The 27485-nt window shown below is 45.3% G+C and overlaps 1 protein-coding gene across 1 annotated transcript in view; it reads left to right on the forward strand.

The window, feature by feature from the left end:
- THADA (THADA armadillo repeat containing) overlaps nt 1–27485 on the forward strand; it is a 1588234-nt gene that overhangs the window by 1543754 nt on the left and 16995 nt on the right. Inside the window, exon 38 of the mRNA XM_086927803.1 lies at nt 7039–7205. Coding sequence (XP_086783929.1) covers nt 7039–7205 — 167 coding nt within the window. The remainder of the gene's footprint in view (nt 1–7038; nt 7206–27485) is intronic.

Genomic DNA, 27485 nt, shown 5'->3' on the forward strand with positions numbered 1-27485 from the left:
CTCTACCCGAGTGTCCCGGCGCTGTAGACTGCTGGGGAACCCGTCCTGGCTTTCCCTGTGAGATGGTCCCTTTTTGGGTATCTCCAGGGTGAAACCAGGCATCCCTGGCGTCTGTGGGGGCCGTTGTAGAGATGAGGCAAGCTAATGCCCAGAGTTGCCGAGTGTGCTCCCCGGTCGGAGTGGGCACCGATGCGAGAATTATCAGTCCGCTGATCCTGGTCCAAGACCCTGCCGCGTCGGGAATCGAACCCTGGTCCCGGGCCATTCTCTGCACTCGGGTCTGCCGCCTCTAACCAGTGAGCCACACCTCTCAATGATGTAAGCCGACACCCTAGCCGCATCAGAATGCCTAACACTCAACCTAAAAATAGCGCTTCATGGACGTCCTTCGACACCTACTCTGAAGAAGCAATACACAAACTGCTCGGCACCTTGAAGCCCTCTAATCACCTCATAGACCCCCTACCGGCTAATGCTGTAAAGGACTTCACCCCCATGTTCCTCCCACTCTGGACCAAAATCATTAACAGTTCCCTTCAACAAGGTCTCATCCCTGACTCCCTCAAAGTGGGGCAAGTCACGCCCAAACTCAAGAAACCTACAGCTGACCCATCTGACCTAAACAATTACCGCCCTATCACCAATATCCCCACCTTGGCCAAACTGCTGGAAAAATGTGTACAACTCCAACTAACAAAACACATCGACCAATTCGACCTCCTCAACTCTCATCAATCAGGCTTCCGAGCGAAACACATCACGGAAACGGCCATGACACACATAGTTGATGACGCCCTCCAAATTCTTGATAGCAATGATTCATGCCTCCTCATCCTTCTTGACCTCTCATCAGCATTTGACACGGTCAAACATGAGAACATACTGGAGCTGCTAAACACTAGAATGGGTTTATCCGGGACTGTTCTTAAATGGTTCACCTCCTTCCTACATAACCGGTCTCAGAAGTTCAAGATCAACAATGTGCTGTCTTCACCTGTGCCAGTAGACTTAGGCGTTCCACAAGGATCCTGCCTTTCACCCACACTGTTCAACCTCATCATGGAACCACTTGCCACCTTGCTTCAAGCATCCAATGTACACTTCCATATGTATGCCGATGACACTCAACTTTACCTAAAGGTACAATCCCCGGAAGATATCAAACTCCTGAACCACACACTAAGAAACACCCAATCATGGTTGGCCGATAATCACCTTAAACTAAATGCTCTGAAAACTGAGTTCCTCCTGATATCACCCCCTTCGAAAATTACCACCACCCAAATCTGGCTCAATCACCTAACAGCACTCAATGTCCGACCCACCATAATGGACTTTGCGAAATCCTTAGGCATCACACTTGACGCAAAGCTCAACATGAAACAGCACATTAGCAAAGCAACGAAAGGAGCTAACTTCCATATCAACACATTAAGGAAACTTAAACCCTTCCTCCCAGTCAAAGACTTCCAAACTGCTGTACAAGCCCTAGTCATCCCCCGCATAGACTATGGTATTGTGGCCCTCAGCGGACTCCCTCTAGCAACAACTGCACCCCTAAGAGCCTCCTTGAACGCTGCCGCGAGACTCATTACTGGCTCAAGAAAACACTCTCATATATCCCCTGATCTGAAATCCCTGAAATGGCTGCCCTTTGAAGCCAGACTACAGCTGAAAATTGCTGTTATAACACACTCGGCCATACACCACAAGGCACCCAACTACCTCACTCAAAAGTTGACTATATCAGGAGGGTCGAGATCCAATAGAAGTACAAAAAATCTACTCCTGAAACCTCGCAGATTTCGGAAGGAAAAAACTTACAAACGCTCCTTCTCAGGAATGGCACCCAGGATCTGGAATGCACTCCCTTCTGAAACCAGGCTTATCTCCTCCACTGCCTTCTTCAAGAAAGAGGTGAAATCCATCCTTATGGCCAAGTTCACCTGAACTTTATTGTTGTTGGATCAGAGACTTTGCACCGCTTTTGTACCACTGGCTACCTCACTGTCTAATGTCTAATGATATCATTTTCTTACTTGATTGTGAGCCTATTATACAACTCACTCACTACCTATTACTATATTGTACACGTTAGCTTGCTGAAACTTGATGTCCCTACCCCTGTCGCTCTGTAACTCTTAGATAGTGGTATAAGCCATCCCTTATTGAAGCTGGACCAAAGACTCTGCACCGTCTTATAGTATCCTTTACTTGACTGTTTATTGTTATTTTATCAGCACATGACTGCTATCCGTTCATACTATTGAATATTATACTGTATCCATTATTATGTTTAGTCACCCTCCTGTCGCCCTCACCCCCTGTCTCTGTGAAGCGCTCTGTTATCTGCAAAGATCTTGTTCGCGCTATATAAAACTCTGAATAAATAAATAAATAAGCCAAAAATCGGTTGAAAGTTTCCATGATTAGGAAATCCTGATAGGGTAGCAGAAGTTTTTCCTTCAGAATTCTTTGTCTGATTGCGCCTGCTCTGACTGCTAAACCCAGAGGGTTACCTGAATTAAAAGGGAGTGTCTAAATTAATATTTATTTCAGACTTGTTAAAACCCCACCCAGTCAGGCAGTAACATCTGGAATTATTTGTGCATATTCTATTTCCTGCATGACCTTCATTCGTGGTGACCACTGGTCAGTGGTGTTTATGCCTGATTAGTTGTGGATTTGGCCCATGTGGTTGTTGCTCCAGCGCCATAATAATTTCTTCATAATTTGTATTGCGGTGCTTGCAGGTGATGTATTATGCGCATATGACTAACGATTTTTCAGTTAGTGTGAATTGGAGCCGCTTGCCTGGGTTTATTGATGATTATGAGCAGAAGACGCCCATACTTTGGATTAAAAGTGATTTACAGCAAATTTTCACATACGTTTAAGCGCTGACCTGTCTTTCTCGCTCTCTGATGTAAGTGGCGGAATGCTGCCAGTGGAGTCTGCCTCCTGCATACGGAGCGGGAGGGCCGCTGGTTGGAGCAGGAGGCTGGGGATGGCTGGACGGAGACTTCAGAGCGCGGAATGTCGGTGTCTTTACTGTTTGCAGAACTATCATTAGTTATAATTGCTGTGTAATGCGCAACGCCACGTAAGCCATGTGGGTTCAAGGCTTTTCATTTAGAGTTGTACCTGTACTAGATATTTTGAAAGATTATCTTTCCATGACCGCATTACAGCTCCAGAAAGAAAAGGCTTACTAAGAGGGATGATTAACCACTAACCTCGTGTTCCTGAGCAGCGCGCGGCCCGTTGTAAAGTGCTTTACCTCCTCTTCGGGGATAGTGGGCTGTATATAAATGCCTTTACAATCCAATCCAATCATAAGAAGCAATAGGAGGGTATCAACCAATCAAGCGAGGCATTACAACATAAGGAAGTAACCTTGTGCTGAACCAGGGACGCACAATTCAGCTGTCAGCCGACTAGAGCATACCACCACTGGATGTGTGGAGTAGGGTCACGTGTGCATACACACGCAGACGCTCCTTGCACAAATATTACACGCACATACACACATTACGATTGCACTCCCGAAAACGGCAGAGATGAGATGGCCGGCGGGCAGAAATGGCTGCCGCAAAGCTCCGAAATTTTCGGAATCGGGGGTGTGTTTTTGGGTGAGTGACGGATGACGTCACAGATAGAAAGAACGTAAAAAACACGCCCCCGAATCCGAAAAAGACGGGGCTTAAAGGGAGTGACGCCCCTCTCCTCCAATGGCTGGCCAGCATTTACGAGGCCAGCTAATGGAGAAGAGGGGCGGGTTCAAGCCCCCTACACTAAGAAACATAAAATATCGGACTCTGCCCACTGCTTACGCAGTGCAACGGAGTCCTTGACCTAAAAATTAAAAATGTGTTTGACAGGAGTCGTTAAACATGATTGCGATTTAAACATTACAAATGTACAAATATGATAATGATTTAAGGACCACTTTGAAACTTTTTAAATACTTACATCTACAGAAAAGGATTCGCACCACACCAACAAAAGCTACTTACTGAGTAAGGTTTCACTTTCTTGCGAAGCTTGGAGTAAATCCATTCAGAGGTTTGGACTGCAGACGCGAGCAAAATATCCTATGGGAGCAAACATTGGAAAACACATGTTTCTCACCCCCTGCTAACTTTTTCTCACCCTCCTCTAACGCTGTTAACTTGTGGCCCCTGCACCGATCCTCAAGAAAATTGGTATGCCAGACCTTAGGTGACTACATCAATTGATTGCCTAATTTGGTGCAAATACTTCCAGAGAATCAAACGTTATAGGCAAAGCAAAGAAGGCCTTTTCAATGGAGCCATAAATACAGTGAAGACCACCACTGTGCTTTTGTGTTTCCCGCTTCTTCAACAATGGTAATAAATAGTATATTATACTCTATACATCTGCATATGTGGTTTATATCTTGGTCATTTTTCATGTGTAAGAATGTAACCCAAACCAACATTGCAAGAGTTACTTTTGTTCAGCCTGGTGAAATCACATTTAATAGTCCTTGTGGCTACAAGGAAAGTTGTTTCAATGTGTAAAGTGATTGTAACATGCAATCTGTGAGCAGTAAACCATGTTTACTCATACAGGGCCCTGAGCCCAACCTTCCACGGACAACCAGGCCCTGCTGCACAAGGCCTTCAGCCCCACATGGTTGGACAGGAGCCCGATCCTGCTGCAAGTGGCCAGCCCCTGCTGTAAATACCATCAGTTGTGAGCAGAGGGTGTGGGCGTAGGGGTGCAGGCTCCGCTTCTTTTTTAATTTTTAATTTTTTAAATATTTTTTCATGGGTCTTTAGATTCTGCCACAGTGTTTGCAAACCCTTGTAATTATGTAGACCTTGTTGGAAGGCAGCGGTGGTCACAGATCCAATTCTGGGTCTGCCAACCTAACAGGAGGACCAACATGGGTCCAGGTTGCCCTTGCAACAGATTTGAAGCTTAACCGTGATTTGTGGACTTCGGGGGCCATACAGGGTCTGGGCAGCCTGTAGCAAACTTATTTTGGTACCCGAAGGGAGTCGCTTTGGCATACCTCCACTTGAGCCAGAGGGTCTGTAAATGCACTCTCTGCCCCCTTTTGTTATTTAATTTTAATTTTAAGGGACACTGGGACCAAGCCATAGAGTCCTTTAATGGCAGTGCTACAGTTTTGTTCATGTTGTTATATACATTGCTACATGCATTCATGTCAATCTATTCGTCAAACTTAACTCCCTTTTAACTTTTGACTTTTTATGGAATTTTGTGTGTTCTGTTTTCCATACATACTATGTGAGTGTCTTACCGAGTTAATATATGCTGCCAGGGGAAGCTGCTGAAATGTTTTACTATTTGCAGTCCCCCTATGACTCCTATTGTGCAGCTATTGCAGAGCTCCCCTCTGGTGCCTTGATCGAGCCAGTGCAATGGCACTCCTGTTTCTGACCAAGGATCTCCCTGAATAGCTCCCCAACATCATATCAAGCCAAGTAACATCTTCTTATTCATCCCATTTAAGTCAGTCCCATGAAAGTCCGATTGCACCCATTAGTGGAACCACGGTCACTACATAGATACTAGCTTTTGGGGTATAGCAAGGATTTCAAACGAATACCAATCCTAACCCTGATGTTATATTCTGCTGTGGTGCTAGTATCCCTTCTGCTGCTGTTTCTTACTTTAGGTCTGTGTGCCCAGTCATATACTGACAGGATTGTTGACTCTCTTCAAGGTTCCTTTGGTTTTCCTCCTTTAGCATACATTTGTCTGGTTCTTGGTCTTTAATAAATCCTTTTTCACTCAGCAATGACTCCACTTCTAATATTATACCAAACCTTCGGAAGTTAGAGTAAGATAAATACTTTATTTTCCATTACTGGCTTTTACAGGGCCTGTGAAAGATCTAATACTTTACTTACCACAAGTACATCAGCACATTTCTTCACTTTTTAACGTCTTTTGCTAGAATCAATAGAGACAGGCTCTAATATGCACAGATCAGTGTTTACATCTTGGAAAAAGCCATGCTCTTCTTTATAACTCAAGGTTTCTTTAACTGACTTTCTTTCTAAGGAAATTGCACGTACTCCCTGAATAGTTATGTTATGTTATGTTATATGGATATTTATTACGCGCACGACTACTCTTGAGTATCCTAGTCTAATATGTGTGGGACTCTGATTCAAATAACAAAACAAAAATGTGGTGGAAATATGGACCAAAGATGTTGGGGTCATGCTCCAGCTAAAAGCATTGCAGACTGGCGTTTGAGACATAGGGCTACGTCTCATACACCATCACTATGAGGGTCATAGTATATAACATTAGCCAAAGATTGTCGCACACCCTGGCTACGAGGAGCTCATCACTGATTCAGTCTGTTCTTTGCTGGTGATTGCATAGGCGATCAAATCACTCATGCTGGCATTAGTCATCATAGTTATGCAATAACAATTGATTCTGTGTTGTTGCATACTACTAGATTTCCCAGGTTCTGAAAGGATACTGGGTTACCCCATTACTATTAATGGAATTACTTTTTGTATCATAGCAATCCCTTAATTCAACGCCAACCACCACATTTATCAGGCTGAATGTGGACTGCTTACAGGGCTACTTAGTAATATCTAACCTTCAGAGACTCACATGTAACTATTGTTTGCACTTCCTAGAGCTCTGAGACTTCTACAGAAGTTGAGTCTTCTGCCGTCTTTTCAAAAGCAGGCCGAGCTCCTAGGGCATTAAGGCATAAGACCAGGAGTGAAGAAAAGAATTTCCAAAAATCTGGTCAGTTGCAAATGTGTTCAAACTATGTCCACTCTCTTTAATGACAACACATAATTCAAGGCCTATTTAAAATAAGAGCTAATAGTTTAATTTGCTCCCCATCTTGAAGACAAACGTGACTCCACTGACCATTAGGCAATAGAGAGTTTCTTAGTAAGTTTTCACTCTGTAATACTTCACCACTTCAGTGAGGGTGCAACAGTGTTTTGAAACATTTGATACGATCACAAATCTAAGTTAAGTTATACTTTGTCCTTTCTGCAGAGTTTGAATTTTGTGTAGTCAACCCACCAATGGCCATGGATCTCGCATTTGGTATCCTTTGTCGTCTGCTCCAGCAGTGGGATCAAGTCTCCGCTGGAATTGTCATCTTGTTGGAGTGGCTGCTGGGTGAAGATGACCTGAAGCGAGATCTGGAAGACTCTAAATCGGTATGTCTTTGATCAATAATAACTAGCTCTTACAAATGTTAGGCAAGTGTTTTGGTAATGTGGCTGTGTGACTCCAAGATTTCAGGTTATGATGAGACACTGACCACTTGGAATGCAGTTTTAATAGTGCTCCAAAAGATCAGACTGTGGCCTGCAAAATAGATATTTTGTTTTTAAAACTTATAATGGAATACATTTAAAAACAAATGAGGGTAGAACAGTGATAACACACAAGCCATGGCTGTCCAATGAGATAACCACAACATTCTAGAAATGTTCTGAAAACTATGGCACAGTCAACTCTGTCGGTATGTTATGTTTATGTTTATGTTTAGGTTTTTTGTTAAGCGCATGGCTGACCTAGGGCTTCCCAGCGCTGATTGAGAATTGCTGACCTAGAAAGAGTTAAATGGCCCAGTTGGGAAGCTACTGGGGGAACAGCCATGCCTTCAGCTTTTTCCTCTCTTCTTTGACAAAACTCCTGTGCTCTCTTCCTAGTTCCAGTCTGCTAAGGCAGAAATCAGGGTCGGGGAAAGAAATTGGGCAGAGAGGGCACAATATTTGTTCCAATATCGTTTATGGGTTTAATACAGTACAGTTTCGCCTATGTGCTTCTGTTCCCCTGTGCTCACGTTGCTCTCTCGCCTGTGTTTTCCCGCCACCCTCTGTATTGTTTCCAGGATTGCCCTCCGCATGATGCTTCTCCCAACTGCGTTCTCCGTGTTGCTGCCACCCCTGCTCTCCATGTTGCTTTCCCCCATCCACTTTAAAAAAAATATATACGCTTTTGTGCTACCTTGGTTTTTTAAATTTACTATTCAAACTTGAATCAGTAAATACATTTAAAAAAAGCACCTGCCAATGTGCCATGCATGCGCCCACAAAAGAACATGGCTGTTGTGGCGGTCATAGCACCTTTGTTTTTTTTTGTTTTCTCTTTAGCCATGATTCACAGAATTGGTAAAAACCATTATGAAAGCCAATAAATCCCGGAGGTGAAACCCATTGGCTTTGCCAATGCTTGTTGTTTTGACCACCCTGCAGCAGTCTATAATTCCATCAATTTCTCTCCTCATCCCTGTCTCAATGCATGTCTCTTGGCTTCCCTCAGTCCTCCTCCTGTCACTCATCAGTTCTGTGTCTTTTCAGCCCTTTCCCCTTAGCCCTTCCCTGCCCTCTTTCCTCAGCCCTTCCCTGCCCTCTTTCCTCTGCCCTTCCCTGCCCTCTTTCCTCTGCCCTTCCCTGCCCTCTTTCCTCTGCCCTTCCCTGCCCTCTTTCTTCCGCCCTTCCCTGCCCTCTTTCTTCAGTCTTCCCTGCCCTCTGTCTTCAGTCTTCCCTGCCCTCGTTCCTCAGCCCTTCCCTGCCCTCTTTCATCAGCCCTTCCCTGCCCTCTTTCATCAGCCCTTCCCTGCCCTATTTCCTCAGCCCTTCCCTGCCCTCTTTCCTCAGCCCTTCCCTTCCCTCTTTCCTCAGCCCGTCCCAGCCCTCTTTCCTAAGTCTTCCCTGCTCTAGTTCCTTAGCCTTCCCTGCCCCCTTTCCGTCTTCCCTGCCCCCTTTCCGTCTTCCCTGCCCTCTTTCCTCAGTCTTCCCTGCCCTCTTTCCTCAGTTTTCCGTGCCCTCTTTCCTCAACCTTCCCTGCCCTCTCTCCTCAGCCTTCCCTGCCCTCTTTCTTCAGACCTTCCCTCTTTGCTCATCCCTTCCCTGTCCTCTTACCTCAGTCGTCCCTGCCCTCCTTCATCTGCCCTTCCTTGCCCTCTTTCCTCAGTCTTCCCTGCTCTCTTTCCTCTGCTTCATGTCTCTTATCACTTCCCTTTCTCATTTATAACTTTAAAAGAGGAGCTTAAGGCGCTAGGCAAGGGATAAGGCACATAAATAGCTATGGAACTGTGGGATGACAGCATTGGGAATTATAGATTACGTATTTGGTTTCATCCAGCATTGGATATAAAGATCCAGTCTCTGTTCACTGTCACTCTCCCTTAATAGCTTTAAGTGGTTGCACAGATGACTATATGACTAGAGTCTGAAGTACCAAGTCTCGGGTGCTAAACTCTCTCTACGTGTGTACATCCGCAGGTGTGCAACCCAAGGCTTAAGTTGCGCTCTGACGGATGTACTCATTTGTTGTAGCACAGAATCGACCTATGGTAAGATTTTGAAAAGTCTTCTCTTACCTCATGCATATTAATGAGGCAGGAATTCCTCTGTGAATACTGTTGAACGAGATGTGAATGCAAAGGTGTTATGTTATGGTAATTGATTTTTGTATAGCGCGTAATCACCGGCAGGTCTCTTAGCGCTTTTAGAGAGAGTGGCCAAAGGTTGTTAGCAGTTACAAGACAGCGGAAGGAAGGGGGATTAGGCTGTGTCCAAAGTCTCCCTAAACAGGACCGTTTTGAGCTGTTTCCTGAAGGGGAGGAGTGCAGGTTCCTTGCGAAAATGATCAGGCAGTTGGTTCCATAGTTGTAGGAGAAGGACGGAGAACGCTGTGCGCCCTTTAGATGCAGTATTGCACCGTGGGAGGGCCAGGCCTCGGAGGACCGCAGTGTACGACCTGGAACATAGTTTTCCAGGCGTTCTTTCATATAGCATGGGGCTTGGCCATAAATTGCTTTATGGGCAATGCCGAGGCCCTTAAATTTAGCTCTTTGCTGAATGGGGAGCCAATGCAGCTTGCACAGCAGAGGGGTGGCATGAGTCCTTCTAGGCAACCTAAAAATCAGCCTGGCTGCATCGTTCAGTACCACCTGTAGTTTATTGATACGTTTCTGGGATGTATAAGGAATGTATAAGGCATTACCGTAGTCTAGTCTAGAGACAATTGTGGCGGACAAAATCATTTGTAGTGAGGCAGTTGAAAGGAGGAGGTTAAGTTTCCGCAACTGTCTCATGAGACCTGTACAGGTTCCGACCACTGTAGTGACTTGGTTGGCCATGGAAAGCTCGGAGTCGATCTTAATGCCCAGGCTTTTTACGATGGGTACTGGTGTGAGGGTGGCACCCAGCTCTTGGAGCCAGAAATGGTTACTCAAGGGATTGTTTTTCATGGGGATGACAAGGACTTCTGTTTTGTCAGGGTTGATTTTTAGGGAGTTGGCTGTCAACCAGTTCACTGTGAATCTGAGGATGTTTTGCGCCAGATCCTGGGCATGGGCGGAGTTGTCAATCCTGAGGATGAGTTGAGTATCGTCCGCGTAGTTGAAGACTCAGCAATCCATGCGGGTTAGCGATGCCACCAGAGGCTGTAGGTGCATGTTGAAGAGGAGCGAGGACAGTGCAGAACCCTGGGGGACGCCGCAGGTAAGGGTACCCCTGTTCGATACCTGCTCACCAAGCTGGATCCTCTGGGACCGACCGGACAAGAAGGATTCTAGCCACCGGTGTGCCAGCCCGCCGAAGCCCACTTCAGGGTTACAGGCCAGCAGTTGTGTATGGCAGACCGTACCGATGGCCGCTGATAGATCTAATAAAATCGGGGCACTCATTTTTTTATTGTCGGCCATAATTCTGAGCTCATCGAGTACAGATAGCCTCACCAACTCAGTACTGTGATGGGCTCTAAAATTCGACTGTCGAGCTTGGAGTAGCTGGTGTTCCGCCAAGAAGGACGAAAGTGTATTGAGGACATGTTGTTCCACAACCTTCGCCAAGGAGGAGGAGCTGGGAGATGGGCCTATAATTCTTGAGATTAGCAGCGCCTGCTCCAGGTTTCTTTAACAGGGGGGTGACTCTGGCCTCCTTCAGGTTGGAAGGTAAGTAGCCAGTCTCCAAGGAGTTGTTCAGAAAGGTGAGTATCTGCCTTTCCAGCCCGGGGAGGGTCATTTGGAAGATCCTCGGAGGCAGGGATCTGCAGGAGAGCCCCATTTGATACGATTCATCAGTAGTGTCAGGGACGCTGAATCTAGATTTGGGAAGGTGGTAAATTGTGTGCTGGGGAGGGGGGGGGGGACCTGATTCTGCACTAGAGGGCCCTGATTGATAGGGGTGTTATCAATCTCAGAAAGGATGTCCCTGACCTTCTGGAGAAAGAAGGTCTGGAATATGTTGCAGTCTACGGGCGCAGCTGCAGATTTCAGCCCAGACTGCCTCTCGGCTTGGCGGAGACTTTTCTTCCTTTCCCTCAAAGTCTCATTAAACCAGGGGGCCCCTTTGCCCTTGTCTCTAACTCTATTCCTCTGCTCCGGTGCCACTAGATCTATGGCTCCGCGCAGGGTGCTGGTGAGGGCTTCACTCTCCTGATCAAGGTGTGTGCCTGCGGGCGACAATAGGCTTCCATCAGTGCATTTACGTTTGAACATTGCGAAAGTGTGGTCTCTGCTCCTTAAAGGGAAGGGGGCTGCGATGAAAACTGACCTGATGCACATGCCATTGAAGGGGGCAAGCAGCGGTACCTTGGACCACTGTGTGCTCCCCTAATGCCCACAGCACACATTAAGAAAATGGAAGCTGTCCCTCATGCAGAAATTCAAGTTTGCAGATGGATATCCCCCACCTCTGGGAGTCTGTATCCCTTTCGTGGTTTGCAGCTGCAGTCTTACTCGCACAGCATTAATACAATTCATTGCACGTTGTTTTGAAAGGCGGCCCTCCATTTCACGCCTGCTTTCACTAACTATTCGTAGGGAGATTCAGTGTGTACATTGCAAGTTGCAAAGACGTGTACTTTTAGTGCATTGCGACTTTGGGTTTTCTATTCACATGGTTTGCAATGTGTAGGCTTTGTGACATTTAGAAAATTTGACTTTTATATAGCGTGAACTCAACCCAAAGGGAACAGAGCGCTTTACATGAGCACCAGGTGCATTACAGACCGACACATTCATTTTTGTTAGGCACGTGGAGATTATGTGATTTGCCCAGAATCACAGGATGTTGAGCTTCGTTGCCGAATCTCAAACCGGGTTCACAAGCTTCGAGGTCGACCGCCGTAGCTGTTAGGCCACATCCTCTTAGGAAACATTTCCCTGCTGGCTCAGAAATCTTTACACGTATGTGAACAGTGCTGGCAGCCTTGTCTTTTCTTATAACGACGCACAATATGTCCAAATCAACGAAGAATATTTTTTTAAATTTTCATTTACAGCTTAGAATTGATGTATTTCAAACCTTGCAGATTTCCACAATTGAAGCCAGGTTGTTCTTGGGGTGAAGCGAAATGGTTTCATGTGTTGGGGCTGCATTGCCTTGGTAATAGTTTCTTAATGGCCGTGCTAATGCGTTGCAGTTGTTTGTTTGATGTCTGCATTCCCCAGTAAGCTGAGCTCCACTCTACTTCGACAAGACTCCTGTGCTCTCATCCCTATTCCACTCAGCTAGGGCAGAAATCAGGGGCGGGGAAAGAAATTGGGCAGAGAGGGAAAATATTTGTTCCAATGTGGTTTATGGGTTTAATCAAGAAAATAAAGTACAGTGTCCGACAACAGAATGGGCAATTGCACAATGTTTCAAAACATCCTAGAACACTTCTGTCTCTGCAGCAAAGGACCTCAAGATTGGGACATGCTAGGAGTTCTTTCATCGTGGGGGCTGAGTTATGGAGTCAGCAGAGCCTTGGGTTTTCTTGATTTTCATTGGAAATTATCGCCCTAGCCTGACACGATGTCTGCTTTAGAGGCCTGCATCAGAATGTCTTGCAAGAGGTATAACACGCATGTTTTGATGTTCATGTCAATGGTTCTCAACTGTTAGCCCAGCTCTAGATTCATGCGGTCAGGTCATTGTGCCCACTTTTTGGCCACCTTCTTAGGGTGGATTAAGAACAATCCAGAGATGGGCTAGAAAGAATGGCGCCTTTGTCGAATTACAACACGCCGGAGGTTCAAGAATCTACACATGCATCCAGCGTGATAAAGAGGTTTGAGTTTAATAATGCAGGAAATGCCCAGAGGCAATACACACTAGCAGTAGGTCCATGAATATTTACTGGATGAACAGCCAGCTCTTAATGTGCTCACTGACTTCAGCCTTTGGGATATGCAGTACATGGAAGTTCAACAGACGACTGTTCAACGCAGTGGCACAGCTGCCATTAGTTTATTGAATGCGAGAGGCGACTGGGATTCTCGTTTCCGAGGATTTAAATATATGGCCGTGTAAATATAGTGACTTAAAATGTGGCACATTATTGGTAAAACGCCTAGTCGGCACTTTGTCTTGCTATTGATACGCTTCATAGGTCTAAACCTCTCATTCATATTTAGTGGAGGCAGTCAGTCTAGGTCACAACAAGACAGAAGGCTTTGATAGCCCATACACCGTCACACATGGCTCACCAACCCTGGGCTTGGCCCTATGCCTCCTCGATGTCTGTATCCAGCAAATAGAATGATGCCACAATAAAAAAAAACATAGCTGACTGCAAGCTCATAGGTAAAAAGTGAGTTGGCCTGCCAATATTTTTTCGGAGCCATGTGACCGAATATGTAAACAAATGCAACATATTTTCAAAAGGAAATTCAACATGATGCTAGGGTGCATGTGAATCATGTCCAGATCCAACTAACTTTCAAATACGGGTCAGGGAAGAAGCAAAAGGTAGTGGACTACAAGGCGTATTTTTAGGACTAGATAAACTAACTTGCATTAGCACATACAGAATAGAAATTCTCCTTACTGTGCTTGTCATACTTGAAATGCCTTCACACACAGCTGGCCAGTGTGTGTGGGACATACCCACAAACCTATGCGATAAGTGTTGTTTCCCCATCTCCTGAGTAAAAGCTGCCACCAAGAAGACTTCCCATTGTCTTTGCCTTATACATTGAAGTCTTCCCTTTTTTCCTATGACCTTACAAAATTACGATGACCTCTGAAGTTGTAATATCTGGAGTAGATTATGACAGCGGCAATGCCAATTTGCACCCTCAGTGACCAGAACAATCCAACACATTTGTTCCTGAACCAATCCAGTCACATCACCCTTCCCCCCTGTACTGGAAAGGCCCTGTGCAGACTTTGTTAGGGATATCACTCCATTTAAGAGTGCATTGGTTACCAGGAACTGCTGAATGAGCACCTGTGTAACTTGCAATGGGTGTCTGCATTTACCCCTGGCCAGCGGTTGGCATCACACAGCCTTTTAGTCATCTTCCAAGCACACTATGAAAAGTTTGGAGTGAGATCCCTCGATTTACAAAGTTCCTTCCTCTAGTAATATATCCTTCACACATGAGAGCGCTCGAAGATAGCTTCCTAATGTCCCAAAAGGCACTGAAAACCCATCTTTTTCAAATGGCCTATGATTTAGTTTAGTATAGATTTATTATTCCTCTCTGCACCGCGCCACTTTGTGTGTATTGTGTTGAAGTAGCTAAAAAGCTATTAAGTGCTGCACATAATGCCCGAGTACATAAATAAACACACATAAGCCCTGAACTGAATGCCCGGTGTCTACATGGACCATGGTTACCTGCTTCTCGTCATTACTCGGAGTGTCCACTGAATTTTGACGCTTGAGGTTCGAGGTAAACAACCTGTTGGAAAGTATTCACATACTGTTGAATTGGGTAGAGATGGTGCGGTGGTTGGCTTCCGAGAAAATGTGCCTGTGGCATGATGGTATGAGATACAGGATGTTTGATAGTGCACAGGCATAGTAAAGGAAAATTGGCAAGATCTAGCATGCATAGGATTCCCTCTCTCGCTTTTGGCAAATTGGCGACTTTAATGGGCGGCCCACTTTATCAAGTGACCATGCAATGTAGAGTGTTCTATGAACAACCCAGCTACACTTCATCCCCATCAGTGGCTAATCAGCACTCAAGAAAAAATGGCACCTATCAGAAGGATCAGCTGGCAGGCCGTTAATAGGTACAGCCCAGTGTATGGAGGATTTCCGTGCCAGATGCTCTTTAGAGCATGACCTCCCAGAGCATTTGCCGGCACTGATTTCGGCATTAAACATGGCAGCAAGAAGCGAAAGGTTCACGAGGGCGGGATTTGAGAAGTAAGTGTGGGTCGGATCAGCCTGGAGTTCTGGCTACAGAAATAAGACAGCTGAAAGCTCTGTTATGTGTGGCTCTGAAATCTCAATGCACCAATAACAAGAACAATCTGCTAATGAAAGAACATATTAAAGGTATCAGATCCATCTACAGGAAAAAGCCCTGGGACCAAAAGAATATAGAAGCAGAAAGAATTTGGTCTAGAATTCATGCAGTTATAAAATCTAACAACTCTAGGAAATTTTGGTGCTTAATTAATGATCTCTCTGCGAAAAAGATCAAACAAAAAACAGCAAACATTGCCCCCATTATTTGGGAGACGTACATAAAAAGCTTTGGGTGGACAGCAGTGTTGTGCTCATCCAGGAGCCCCTAATGAAAAGCAGGTCTGACTGTGGAGTTTTGACCACCACAATCTGGGTTACCACTCAGACAGTGGTACAAGCCATCAAACAACTGCACCCCTACGGAGCACCTGGCCCAAATGGCAACCCGGGTTCCATCTTTAAATCCTCACCGGTGAGGGAGGGCCACATCTTGAGTCTTTACAGCCCGTGCTTAACATGACAAGTGGTTTCCGAGAGTTGGAGGGGTCTGTACTAGTTCCTATTCATGAAAAGAGTGATCTCAATTCTCCTAAAAACTTTAGGCTGATCGCTCTCCTACGCGTGGAGGGAAAATGTTTTGCCCACATTCTAAATCAAGAGCTGGAAAGGTGGGCCATGCAGAAGCAAATAATCCCTTTCTTTCAAACAGGATTCCAAAAGGGGGGAAAAATTGAAGACAACCAGTTGTGTCTTTGTACTCTCATTGATGAGACTACGGCAAAGAAGGGGAAAGTATGGAATGCTGCATTCATTGACTTTACCACTGTTTTCAGTAATGTAGATAGAATGACTCTAAGAGACAAATTGGCAAAGTGGGGGTGTACCTTCTACCTTGTTAAAAGCTAACATTTCTTAATACATTGACACATGGGTCTAAATCAAGCTGTCCCCAAAATGGGCCATGTCAGAGAAGATCTATACCAACAAAAGCCTTTCAGCAAGGATGTATTTTGGTCCCCTTAATATTCAGTCTATACTTAGCTGACCTGAATCAGTAAATGGATAAAGGACGTGCTTCTGCACTGCGTCTTGTTGGGCAGAAAATTCACATTTTACAATACGCAGATGACACAGTCCGCATTGATCAGACACCTATTGGCCTTCAGAGGTCACTTGAAGCTCTAGAATATTTCTGTGGGTCCCATAATATCACCATTAATTCAGCCAAGACCAAGATTATGAACTTTGGCCGTAACATGATTAGAAGACGCTGTTGGTCATTAAAAAATGTACAGCTGGAAAGAGTAAAGACCTCTTAATTCTTAGGACTTTGCCTGGAAGACAAAAGCTGAATGCCCTCACACACCAAGTCCATAAAGTGGATTAAGAGTTTTATCTGAGGAGGTGCTTTATAATTGTATGATCTGTTGATGTTTATTCAAACAATTTTAAATAATTGTACAATTGGTTAATTAATTTAATCTAGAATCCCAATTACTAGAGTTATAACAACAAACAAGTTTTTGTACTTTTTTGGTACTTTACTAATATTATTTTTCACTCTCAGGGCCAATGTTGCAACAAAAAGAAAGGTATGGACCGCTAGCAGCCATTGGACATCAGGCCTGATGAAACTTGAGGTGTTCCCATTGAAAAGTGCATGAAGGGGGGGTGGGGGGGGTGGACAGGGGTGGCACACTCCAGACCCAGTCAGAAGCTCTCAGTCCAGGGGCCTGTGCTCATTGCTGGAGGGGGACCCCTGGGGTTCAGGCCCCTCGCACCACCGGGTGGCTATTGGTACGTCACTGCCTTAAAGAACAGGAGTGTATCCCTAAAGGTGTGTATTCAACTATTCTAGGTCAACCCTTAGACAGCCTAGGAGTCACGAGGTCGATTCTAAACATTACTTTCACGGTACTGAAAGCTGCTGAATATTATGGTGGAGTCCCACCACTAACTTAACATCACCATTCTGAGCCCAATGGAGACATCAAAATTACTGAGGCTAAATGGTCAGCACATATGTGTTAGAAATGGGGATCTCTAGTTGGCAAGGGCTTGCGCCTTTGTCCAAATAGGGACCCTGCTTCCTAGTCAGGATAAGGGAGTTACACTCTTAAAATAACCCCTGCTCACCCCCTTGGTAGCTTGGCACGAGCATTCAGACTTATCTTAGAGGGAGTGTGTAAAGCATTTGCACATAACCAACAGTAACTCAGTGTAAGCACTATAAAAGGACACCACACCAGTTTAGAAAAATATCCAATTTTTTTATATACAAGACCAAAAATGATAAAAATCCACAATTCAGTACTTAAAAATCTACAGTTATCAAAATATGTTTTAGAACAGTTCCTTGATGTCGATAGCTCCGTCCGGGGCAATCACGGCGTCGTGAGCAAACAAATCCAAACAGTTCTGGCTGACCGCGGCGTAGCTGGCCAGCTACTGTGTCGGGAAGACCCGCAACCAGTACCTTTTAGAAATGCAGGGCATTGGCAGCTATAAGATGTTATAAACAAACTTCCCATTCTGTCCTATGGAGATCAGGTAGCCTTGCAATATTGAGAAACGAAATGGGCTGTAATTCACTATCAGGACATGCCACACACAACAGGGCATGTCCTACCTTTCACATACACTGCACCTTGCCCACAGAGTTACCTTGGGCCTACCTTAGGGGTGACTGACATGTAGAAAAGGGAAGGTTTAGGGCCTGGCAAGTGGGTGCACTTGCCAAGTCGGCAAGGCAGTTACAAACTGCGTGCAGACTCTGCAATGGCAGGTCTGAGTTACCCTTTTAGGGCTACTCATGTGGGTGGCACAATCAATGCCGCAGGCCCACTAGTAGCATTTGATTTACAGTAACATAAAAAATGGGACCCTCTCTGTGTGTTTAGATTGATGACCAGGGGAAAGAGAGAGAAACAGCAATATAAGCATACAAAAAATCCCCCCTCGGCCAGTTCATACTTACATAACTAATTTCATCAAGTAAGTTTATTTACCTTCTGTAAAGCATAGGTAAAGCAACAACAAGAGTTTCATTTTATATATTTTGTTTATTTTCTTTTTTTAAAAAGAGTATCAAAAGATATATATATTTTTTTTACTATTTCGGATCATTTTTTTGTATATACTTCAAGTTCATAAATATCATTTTAAATTCAATTCAATTACAATTATAATCTTCACAGTGTTATTAGAATTCAATCCTTAATATAAAACAAAAACAATACAACCCTGCCATCCACACATCAACCAACAATCACACTGACACATTCATACATTTTCCACATTTATTCCAATCCCAACAAAAAAGGCTGATTCTAAGGTTTTGAGTGACACAGATGTTGTTCGTGTCTTGTTCACGATTTACAGGCCTTCGCACACTCAGTGCACTTTACTAGGGACTAACAAGTAAATCAAATACCCAATCCTGGAAACACCAACCCATAACACAATTTACCACAGGAGCACTTGCACTTTACCACTGATCCTCAGTGAGAAAAGTACGCAGAAACACTACGCCAGCAAAAACAGAGTCAAAACCGGGAGGACAGAAAGCCAAAACTCAGGGGAAACACACCAAAAGATGCCAAGTCTAACAATAGGGCATTGCAGAAGCAAGTAATAATGGATTTGGTGTATAAAGGGCGGTCACATACCTTTAGGTGTTTTTCCTGCAGATGGAATGTAACAACATCTCACATGTCCTGCATAGCAATTTTTTTTTTTAAAACACGATCATTTTTTGTTTTTTAAGTCAGAATGCAGGTGCCTCTCCAAAACTGTTCACAAGGTGGAAGCGGCCTTATGGAGAGAATTTCCACTTTGCAAGGGGATTACCAACCTATGTTGTGTTTGTAACTTGTCAGTGGTTTACCACACCAATTTCAGTTATAAAATACTGATACATATCACTGAGACTCAATGTAAAGTAGGTGGTTCTCTCTCTTCACCTCTTCTTTATGATTTGGAACTAGTCAGAAAAGGCATTTTGTGAGTTGGAAACACACTAAGAAGACCTGGTCATCCCTGGAATAGAGGTGAAGATTTTACTTCATGCCTTGGAGTTGAAAAAGATTGTCTTGATGAATTCCTGGCCTCATCCCTAAGAGCGATGGCAGCAAACATTGGCAAAGCCAGTACATCTCGCCTTTTTGACCTGTTGCTTTGCCACTGCTTTTTGCTGATGTTGTTCAGAATTGGCACAAAACAGTAAGAAAAAAGGTGCAATGATAGGAATGCTAGCATGCTGGCAATGCATCATGCTGTAGGTGCGCATGCACATGCTTATGGAATGACATAGGCACTATGAATCTAGCCTCCCTTAAATTGCCTTACGAGCAGGGTGATCTTGCTTTGCCAGAGATGGAATGATATTACATTGCAGTGCAACTCCAGGACATACCAAAGTGGCTGAGCTCTAAATCTAACAGCAAGTTGTCCCTGCTGTGGGCTGCTATGGAGGAGGCTCACTGGACTTGTTGTTCATGTTAGTGAGGGAAAGAACACCTGGAAGTCCATATTTAATACCTTTGATGTCCCAGGTGTGGGATCGGTTGATGAAAAAGATTAGCGAAACACACACTCTTCTTTGCAGGACCAGAGATTTAGAGACTGCCCTGCTTCACAGCCCTCGTAAGAGAACATTGTTTCAGGGAATGGAATAAGGGTGGATACAAGACAGAGGACAACCTGAACAAAGATGATGGATTCTTGACGTTTCACAAGGTTTAGGGTTAGATGGGGCTAGTTCCCGATGTACACCTGCTTAACAGGAGTAGCACAATTTACATTTAGCTGTTTCCTGGGAAGACATCTGTTGTGAAGGAATCCACCCCAATCCAAGATCCTTAAATAAAGAAGTTTTTGAGCATCAACCAGAGCGTGGTTGGCCCATATTGGCCAGGGATGAACTAACACAGCATCAAACATCACCACCTCATCAAGAAGAAACATTTTGAAAAGCATTTAACACAGTATAACACATCCCCTTCAGTTCATATTATAACATGATATTTAATGGAGAAAAAAAATTGCTAAGATTATTCACACAGTACAGCACACCCCCTTTCCTTAATTCCAACATAAAGAAGATGATAACCCAACTTTAACAAGAAAAAAACAATTGATTAAAAATAAATAAATAATAACTCCACAAGATCTCATAAATACAAACGCGGTCTGCGATCCCCCTGAGATTTTACTGATTCATTCTCAGAAATTGCCTCTTGAGATCCATTGCTGGCCTCTCCCCCAGCAATTCCAGAAATGCTCCTCAACATATGTTCTAACCTGACTTTTCCTCATCACTTACCAATGACACCAGTGACAACAGCACCAGTGAACCATTCATGAGCCATAGCACACGCCCTCTGATACAAACACTCTCCAAAACTACTGAACAACGATGCACTTGGTCAGTCTTAAAATGTCCCTTACATTTTGTCAAACCTCCTCTAATGCATCCTAATCTGATTTTGACCCAAGCACTTTTTCAATCTACTATCAACATCTCCACTTGTTTTTTTAAATTTCAACACCACGGTTCAACACCCACTCCTTTCAACAACGCTGGAAAAAGTGTAGTATTTATAGGTTGTTCATGCATCAACTAGAAAGGAGACTCTGAGTAACACCATTGTATGTAGTTCCTATGAAACCTATACAGGATCTTCACGTTCGTACAACATACACCGTAGGATTTGTGTCAGACTGATTCTAAACACCCCCACCTGGTATGTTGGCCTTTTTGTATCAGCTAGCTCACAGTGCTACTAGAAGCTTTTCTTACCAAGGAGAGAATAGTTCTTGCCAACCTTCGAACATGACAACCCTGATACCTCAGGGCCATGGAAACATTGTACTGCTTTTCGCTTAGTCACTCGTGCTCACTTAGTCTCAAAGAGCTACACAGAATAATCGATCTGGATGTTTTTCAATAAGCATTTATTAAGCAGTTGTTATTCTAGTGTAAAATCGATGAGCTGCAACAACCACCAGACAGTAACCTATATAAATGATTAGAAACACTAAGAAAGTAAAAGGATGATAGAGTTCTACCATCTTGCAATAATCATGTATACATACGAGTATATAAAATACATGATAATAAAAGTGCGTACTCCAACGATGCCTCCCTAACTAGATGTACCCAAGTGTACAATCCTTTCATCTTTCCACCCATGAAGTCACTTGATCATTTACAGCAGGCCACCAAAACTCAGGTGTAAGCCTTTTCTGTGTCATCATTGTCCAAGGTGCCCCTTCATGTGCTGATTTAGTTAATCTAGACCATAAATAAATTGTAGGTGTAAATCTTTCCACTCTCATCAATAACGTGACACAACAAACTAGAGCTTCCTCCAAAATGTTGTCATATGGTCTAAAAGAAAGTGAAACAATACTCTCTCTCCTGCTTAAATAAAACGAAATGCTAAATGTACACCTTGTTTCAAGGTGGCATCAGCATCTATTTCACACATCCAATCGTCACTGGTAAAAGATCCACCACCCCAACTCACAGCATCTGAAACTAATGCTACAGCACCCTCACTTGTAACAACTGACTGTTCATTAACTAACCTCCAGTTAACCAACATATTTGGCAGACAATCAGCTTGGGCATTGCTCCACCCCTAAATATGTTCAAGAATTTTATTAAATTCCTTAACCTAGTGGCATATCTAGCTGGTCTTGCTGGCCCGTTCCCAACTCCTCCTGGAAGCAAAATTTTGATCAGCAGTTTATGTAGCAAAAAATTTGTTCCCCACAAATATGCCTGAAAATATTCCACCCCCAGTAAGCTGCTGCCAGTGCCACCCTATTATTGGCAGAATAATTCCTTTCAGAATTCATCAAAAATCTTGAAGGGAATGCAACTGTTCTTTCTTTCCTACCATGAACCCACCCCGACCCACTGTCCTCATCAGTTAGTATGGATTTGAGTCTGGTGTTGAATGGGGACAAAATACATACATTGTATATAATCTTTGATCGATTTAAACCATTTTTGTTGCTAATGACCGAACAGAGAATTGCATTCTGTCGTAAAGTAAGACCTACCTCTGACAACTTATATAAAGGATCCTGTTGAAAATGTCAGCCATTATCCTTATTGAAACAGATTGACCACTGAAAATAGACCTAAGAGCATGAGTGTGAACTGAAACACGACTTCAGTTGTGATAAAGGCAACAAGTTGCTTGGACTCTTCATGTAGTCCAATCTGGTGAAAAGCATTTTTCAAGTCTAATTTTGAAAAATTATCTACCACTTTCTCAAAGACAACACAGGTTTATTATCATTTAGCAGAATAAAAGTGTCATCCACGATGGTCTGATATAACGATCTTAGATCAACACAGAATCTTAATCTCCCACAAGCCTTCTTAAAAGTGGCTACAGGCAATACCAAACTGGATCCCTCCGCTGCTTCATTAATCCCTTCGCTCAAAATCTCGTCCAACATCATCTTCACGCGCAACAAGAAGTACCCTTCTCACTTTGTACTGAATAAATGTGGTATCTGGTTTAAGTATTATCTTATGCACATAAGCGACTTGTCCGCCGCTTTTGACACGGTGGATCACTCCATCTTGCTTTCCCGTGTCAAGGCGGCGGGCATAGGAGGCTCAGCTCTCATCTGGCTCTCATCCTTTTTGAGGGACCGGACCCAGGCGGTTCACCTTGGGGAGTTCTCTGCTACCCCCTGTCAGGTCCAGTGCGGTGTTCCTCAGGGCTCTTCTCTCTCTCCCTTACTATTTAATCTTTACATCGCCCCTCTTATCTTTGCCTTACAGCAGCTGGAGGTCACGGTATATAATTATGCCGACGACCTCCAGCTCATCTTCAATCTGTCTTCTACCCCTGACTCTATCTCTAATTTCCAATCTATCCTATCTTTCATCAGGGACTGGATGAATTTCAACCACCTTAAACTCAATCCCGACAAAACGGAACTTGTGGTGACGGGTGGTTGCTCCAGTCCCTGGAATTCTCTCTTTTGGCCCCCCTCCTTTGGTTCTCCCCCTACCCCTGTTCCCTCTGTTAAGACCCTTGGCATCAAGTTAAACGATAAACTCACTATGCACTCCCAGATTGGTTCGGTGGTTTCTTCTTGCTTTCTTACTCTCCGCACTATCCGCTCTATCTCACGTTTTTTTTCTTTCTCTGCACTTAAACTAATTATGTCCGCACTGGTCCTGTCTCGCCTGGACTACGGGAACATCTTGTTCAATGGCATCCCTCAGTACAGCCTGCGTAAACTGCAACTAGTGCAGAACCAGGCTGCTCGCCTTGCCTTCGGTCTTCCCAAATTCCACCATACCTCCCCGCTCTTGAAAACCCTCCACTGGCTCCCTGTGCGGGAATGCGCCCTGTTCAAATTAGGCTGCATGGCGTTTCAGGCCAGGACTGGCCTGGCCCCCCTTTTTATATCCTCTGCCATCAAGGCCTATGTCCCTGGCAGAGACCTCCGCTCCTCGGCACATCTTCTTTTATCAGTCCCTCGCTACCGGAAAAAAAAACAGGGCGGCTCGAAATTTTCCACTCTTGCCCCCATGTTTTGGAACTCTCTCCCCTTTCATCTTAGGTCCCTTACCCAGTATTCTAGTTTCCGCAAAGCCCTGAAGACCTTTTTATTTTCTCAGGCCTTTCTACCGTAAGCCCTGCTTGCCTTTCCAGTCGACGCCTTAGCAACTGCTCTTGCCCAGTTGGCTGCCTGCTACTTTAGCGCCAAGAAACCGCCCAGGTGCAGGTGTACGTTGCGCTTAACAAATATTTTAAACTTAAACTTAAACTTAAACATACCCTTTCAGATAACCCAATTTCTCCATAAACTCATCATTTACCCCATTTATGATGCCAGAAATATTTATATTTTCATTCACCATTATTTGAATTGGTGCTCTTGGATTGCTGACAGTGTGAAAGTCATAATGATTCATCCACCTCAGGTTAGTATGATAATCCTTTGCCACACACATATACTTTTCTTTAAATCTTTCCTCTACTCTAATGGTAGTATTAATGTACCCCAAAATGTTAATTGTCTCCCCTTGTTAACCACCAGGACAGATGTCCTTAGGAAACAATGTGAAATTGGGTTATTGCATTCTAAATAATTTCTCTAGTAAAATTGTGTACTTGGACTCAGAGTCCACCATCAACTCGACCTATTTGGTACTTATCACAAATGTAGCCTTTGGTCTAAAGATCCTTCATTTATCAATCTGGTTACTGCCCACACTCAATATATTATCACCAATTGAGTCACTAGTGGTACCTTCTCCCACAGCTCCAATTCTGCTCCTTACACATGCGTGCAAATTGACCTCTACGACCGCATTTTCTACACTCTGTTGATATTAAAATGATTCTTAGGCTCAAACCCATGGCAAGTACGCCCACATCTATTGCATCCTTTATTCTACTGTTTAAGCGAAGCTCTCCTTTTTGAGGTTTGTTTCTTGACTTTAAAACAGCATGAACATCAGAATTAGCATTGATGGTCGTCTTAACAGCTGTCACCTTATTAGGTACTTTATTGGGTTTTTTCCCATCTCCTTCATAAAATAGGCAGACTCTTCCACCACTTTACCATTGTCAACAGCATCTTTAAAAGTTGAATTTTTGGCTGCCCATAACCACGCTTGCATCTTTTTGCTCTCACACTGCACAATATTTGATCTGAAATGAATTCATCAGTCATTGCTGAAAAACGACACTTCACAGCCAGAAAATTCAGAGTCTAGCATTTAAATCTTGCCATGACAGAATTCATCTCCTTGGCAAATCTAATCTCAAGTCTCTTTTTGGCCTGGGGGGCGTGGCTAGCCAGCCATGACAGCGGTCGGCTGCCGTTAGAGCTCCGGATCCATCCGAGGGTCTAATCCTGGTGTGGGGTGCCTGCGGGGTCCCAGACCCGACCGGGAGATCGGGGAGTAGAACTACGGTACCGGCACAAACCCGAAATCAGATAACAGGACCGGTGTGGAGGGTAAGAGGCGGCGGAAATGGTTTGGGCCTGATGCGGCGCCCCACACCGGGAGCTAGAGTGAGGGCCGCGCCCGGAGTGGCCGAGGCCTGTCGCGCCGGATATAAGTGAGTGGCGCCTTGGGGCATGATTGCACCAGCATCCCCCTTGCCATCCCCCTTGCCCTGAGGCGCGAAGGGGCAACACTCTGCCTGCATGAATTTCGAGCTGGGGAGAAGAGGGACGAGTCGCGTTGCGGAGGAAGACCGCGGCGGTGCCGGTCTGATCTGCATGTCCGGACCCACCTACAGTGGTGGCGCTCCCCGATGATAGCTGGAGGCCCTAATGCGGATCGTGACGGCGGAGTGCAGTGAGGACGCCCCTGATACGAGGTGAGTGCGAGGTGTCTCACCCTGAGCACCCCTTCTTGTAGCAGATGCCGAAAATTACTGGCTGGCTGAAGGAGTGCGAGCGGTGGATGGAGTGGGCGCTCCCCGGGCCTGATTGCTGCCTATGCCCCGGCGTCGAGGGACAGGGGGTGCGCCTACCAGGGAACCAGCCGACGGTGGAGGTGGCAGGCCAGTGATTGTTGCTGGATCGGGGCGACGCAGTGGGGGCCCCACAGCTACCTATGTGGACCGGTGCGTATTTTCCGTGGTGCCGCGCACTGCAATGGTTTAATATGGCAGGCCTGAACACAGCGATACTAAGCTGAGGAGAACACTGTGACGCCAGCTCGGCAACGTGTGGAAAAGACCGAGGGCCTGAAGGTGGCTGGTGGGGCTGAGCGGTGAACCCCCTTCTTCCCCATTGCTCCCCTCTGGGGACGGCGGACATTCTGATCCTCGGCCCCCTGAAGTCCGTAGCTTGGAGGGGGTTTGATCTGGAAGGGGGAGCGACAAACGGGACACCATAGTCGCGGTTCTGGAGGTTGGTGGAGCCCCTGTCAGCGGACCCCTAAAAATACTTTCCCCATTGGTCCTGCTTCGTTTTGGCTTACATCTCTGTCTGTCTTTCTTTGCGGATCGCCACTCTGACATTGGCGCAGTGTTCACGGAGGTGCCAGACGACGACCGCCTTGGTAAAGAGCTCTTCCTGAGGCGGTATTATATCTGTGTAGTCGCTTATCATCAGGGACTGGACAGAATTAGACCCCTTGACAACATGGTACGGAAAGGGGCAAGAGGGACGGAAGGCCAGGGGGACCCAGAGGCAACGCGCACTACGGTGGGCGCCGGAGATGGACGGACCTTACCAGGAGCTGCAGAGACTGTTCCTATTGGGGAACAATCAACAGACAAGACGGATTTGATCCTAAAAGAAATAAGAGAGTCCATATCGGCGCTGGAACAGCAGCTGGGGGCCCTTACTACTAATCTATCCCTCCTGAAGGCGGATCATGGTAAACTGGCAGATAAGGTGAAAGACCAGAGCCATGTTCTTGCTGACCTCACGCCGACGGTGGCGGACCATTCAGCTTCTATACAACAATTGCAGCAGCAGGTCACCTCCTGGATGGACCGGGTGGAGGACGCGAAAGGGAGAAACCGCCGCAATAATATACGCGTCATTCACCTGCCGGAACGATGTGAGGGGTCACGTGCCACAGACTTTATGGAACAATGGTTCCGAGACCACGTTGCTGCCGAAGGATTATCGCCATACTTCTGTGTGGAACGGGCGCACAGGATCCCGACTGGCCGACCTGGACCGGGCCGACCGCCCCGTCCGCTGATAGTTAAGATACTTAATTACAGAGATAGAGACGTGCTGCTGCAGAAGGCCCACGAGAAGTCCCTTATACAGTATGAAAATCTTTGAGTGTCTCTGTATCCAGACTACACGACAATGGTCCAGAAACAGCGCTCTTCATACCATGCAGTGAAAAAGAAACTCCAGAAGGCCAAACTGAGGTATGCACTACTTTTTTCATCCCGGTTGAAGGTCATCCATGAGAGGAAAACACATCCCTCGGATGTTGAGGAGTGGCTGGGGGTGATGGGCATAGGGAAAAGCCAGGACTCTATCCAGGAGAGAACCACCTACGACTCTAGAGGTAACTCAGGACGTGAAGATGGAGGATCCCCAGGGACTGGCATGAGGGCGGGCCGTTCTGGCCCGTCACGGGAGCAGTAGAAGAAGGATCAACTCGGAGCGCTGGCAGCGGTTGGCACATTCCGGGAGGATAAGGAGCAAATTGCGACGTAATCTGATGACAGCACGGTCCACTCAGATTCTGACCACAGCACAATCCTGTTCCCCACTATCACACCCCGAGCTACAGACGACATGCTGGATAATTGAAGACA

This window comes from Lissotriton vulgaris, chromosome 6, assembly GCF_964263255.1.
Source record: "Lissotriton vulgaris chromosome 6, aLisVul1.2, whole genome shotgun sequence".
Taxonomy (NCBI): Eukaryota; Metazoa; Chordata; class Amphibia; order Caudata; family Salamandridae; genus Lissotriton; species Lissotriton vulgaris.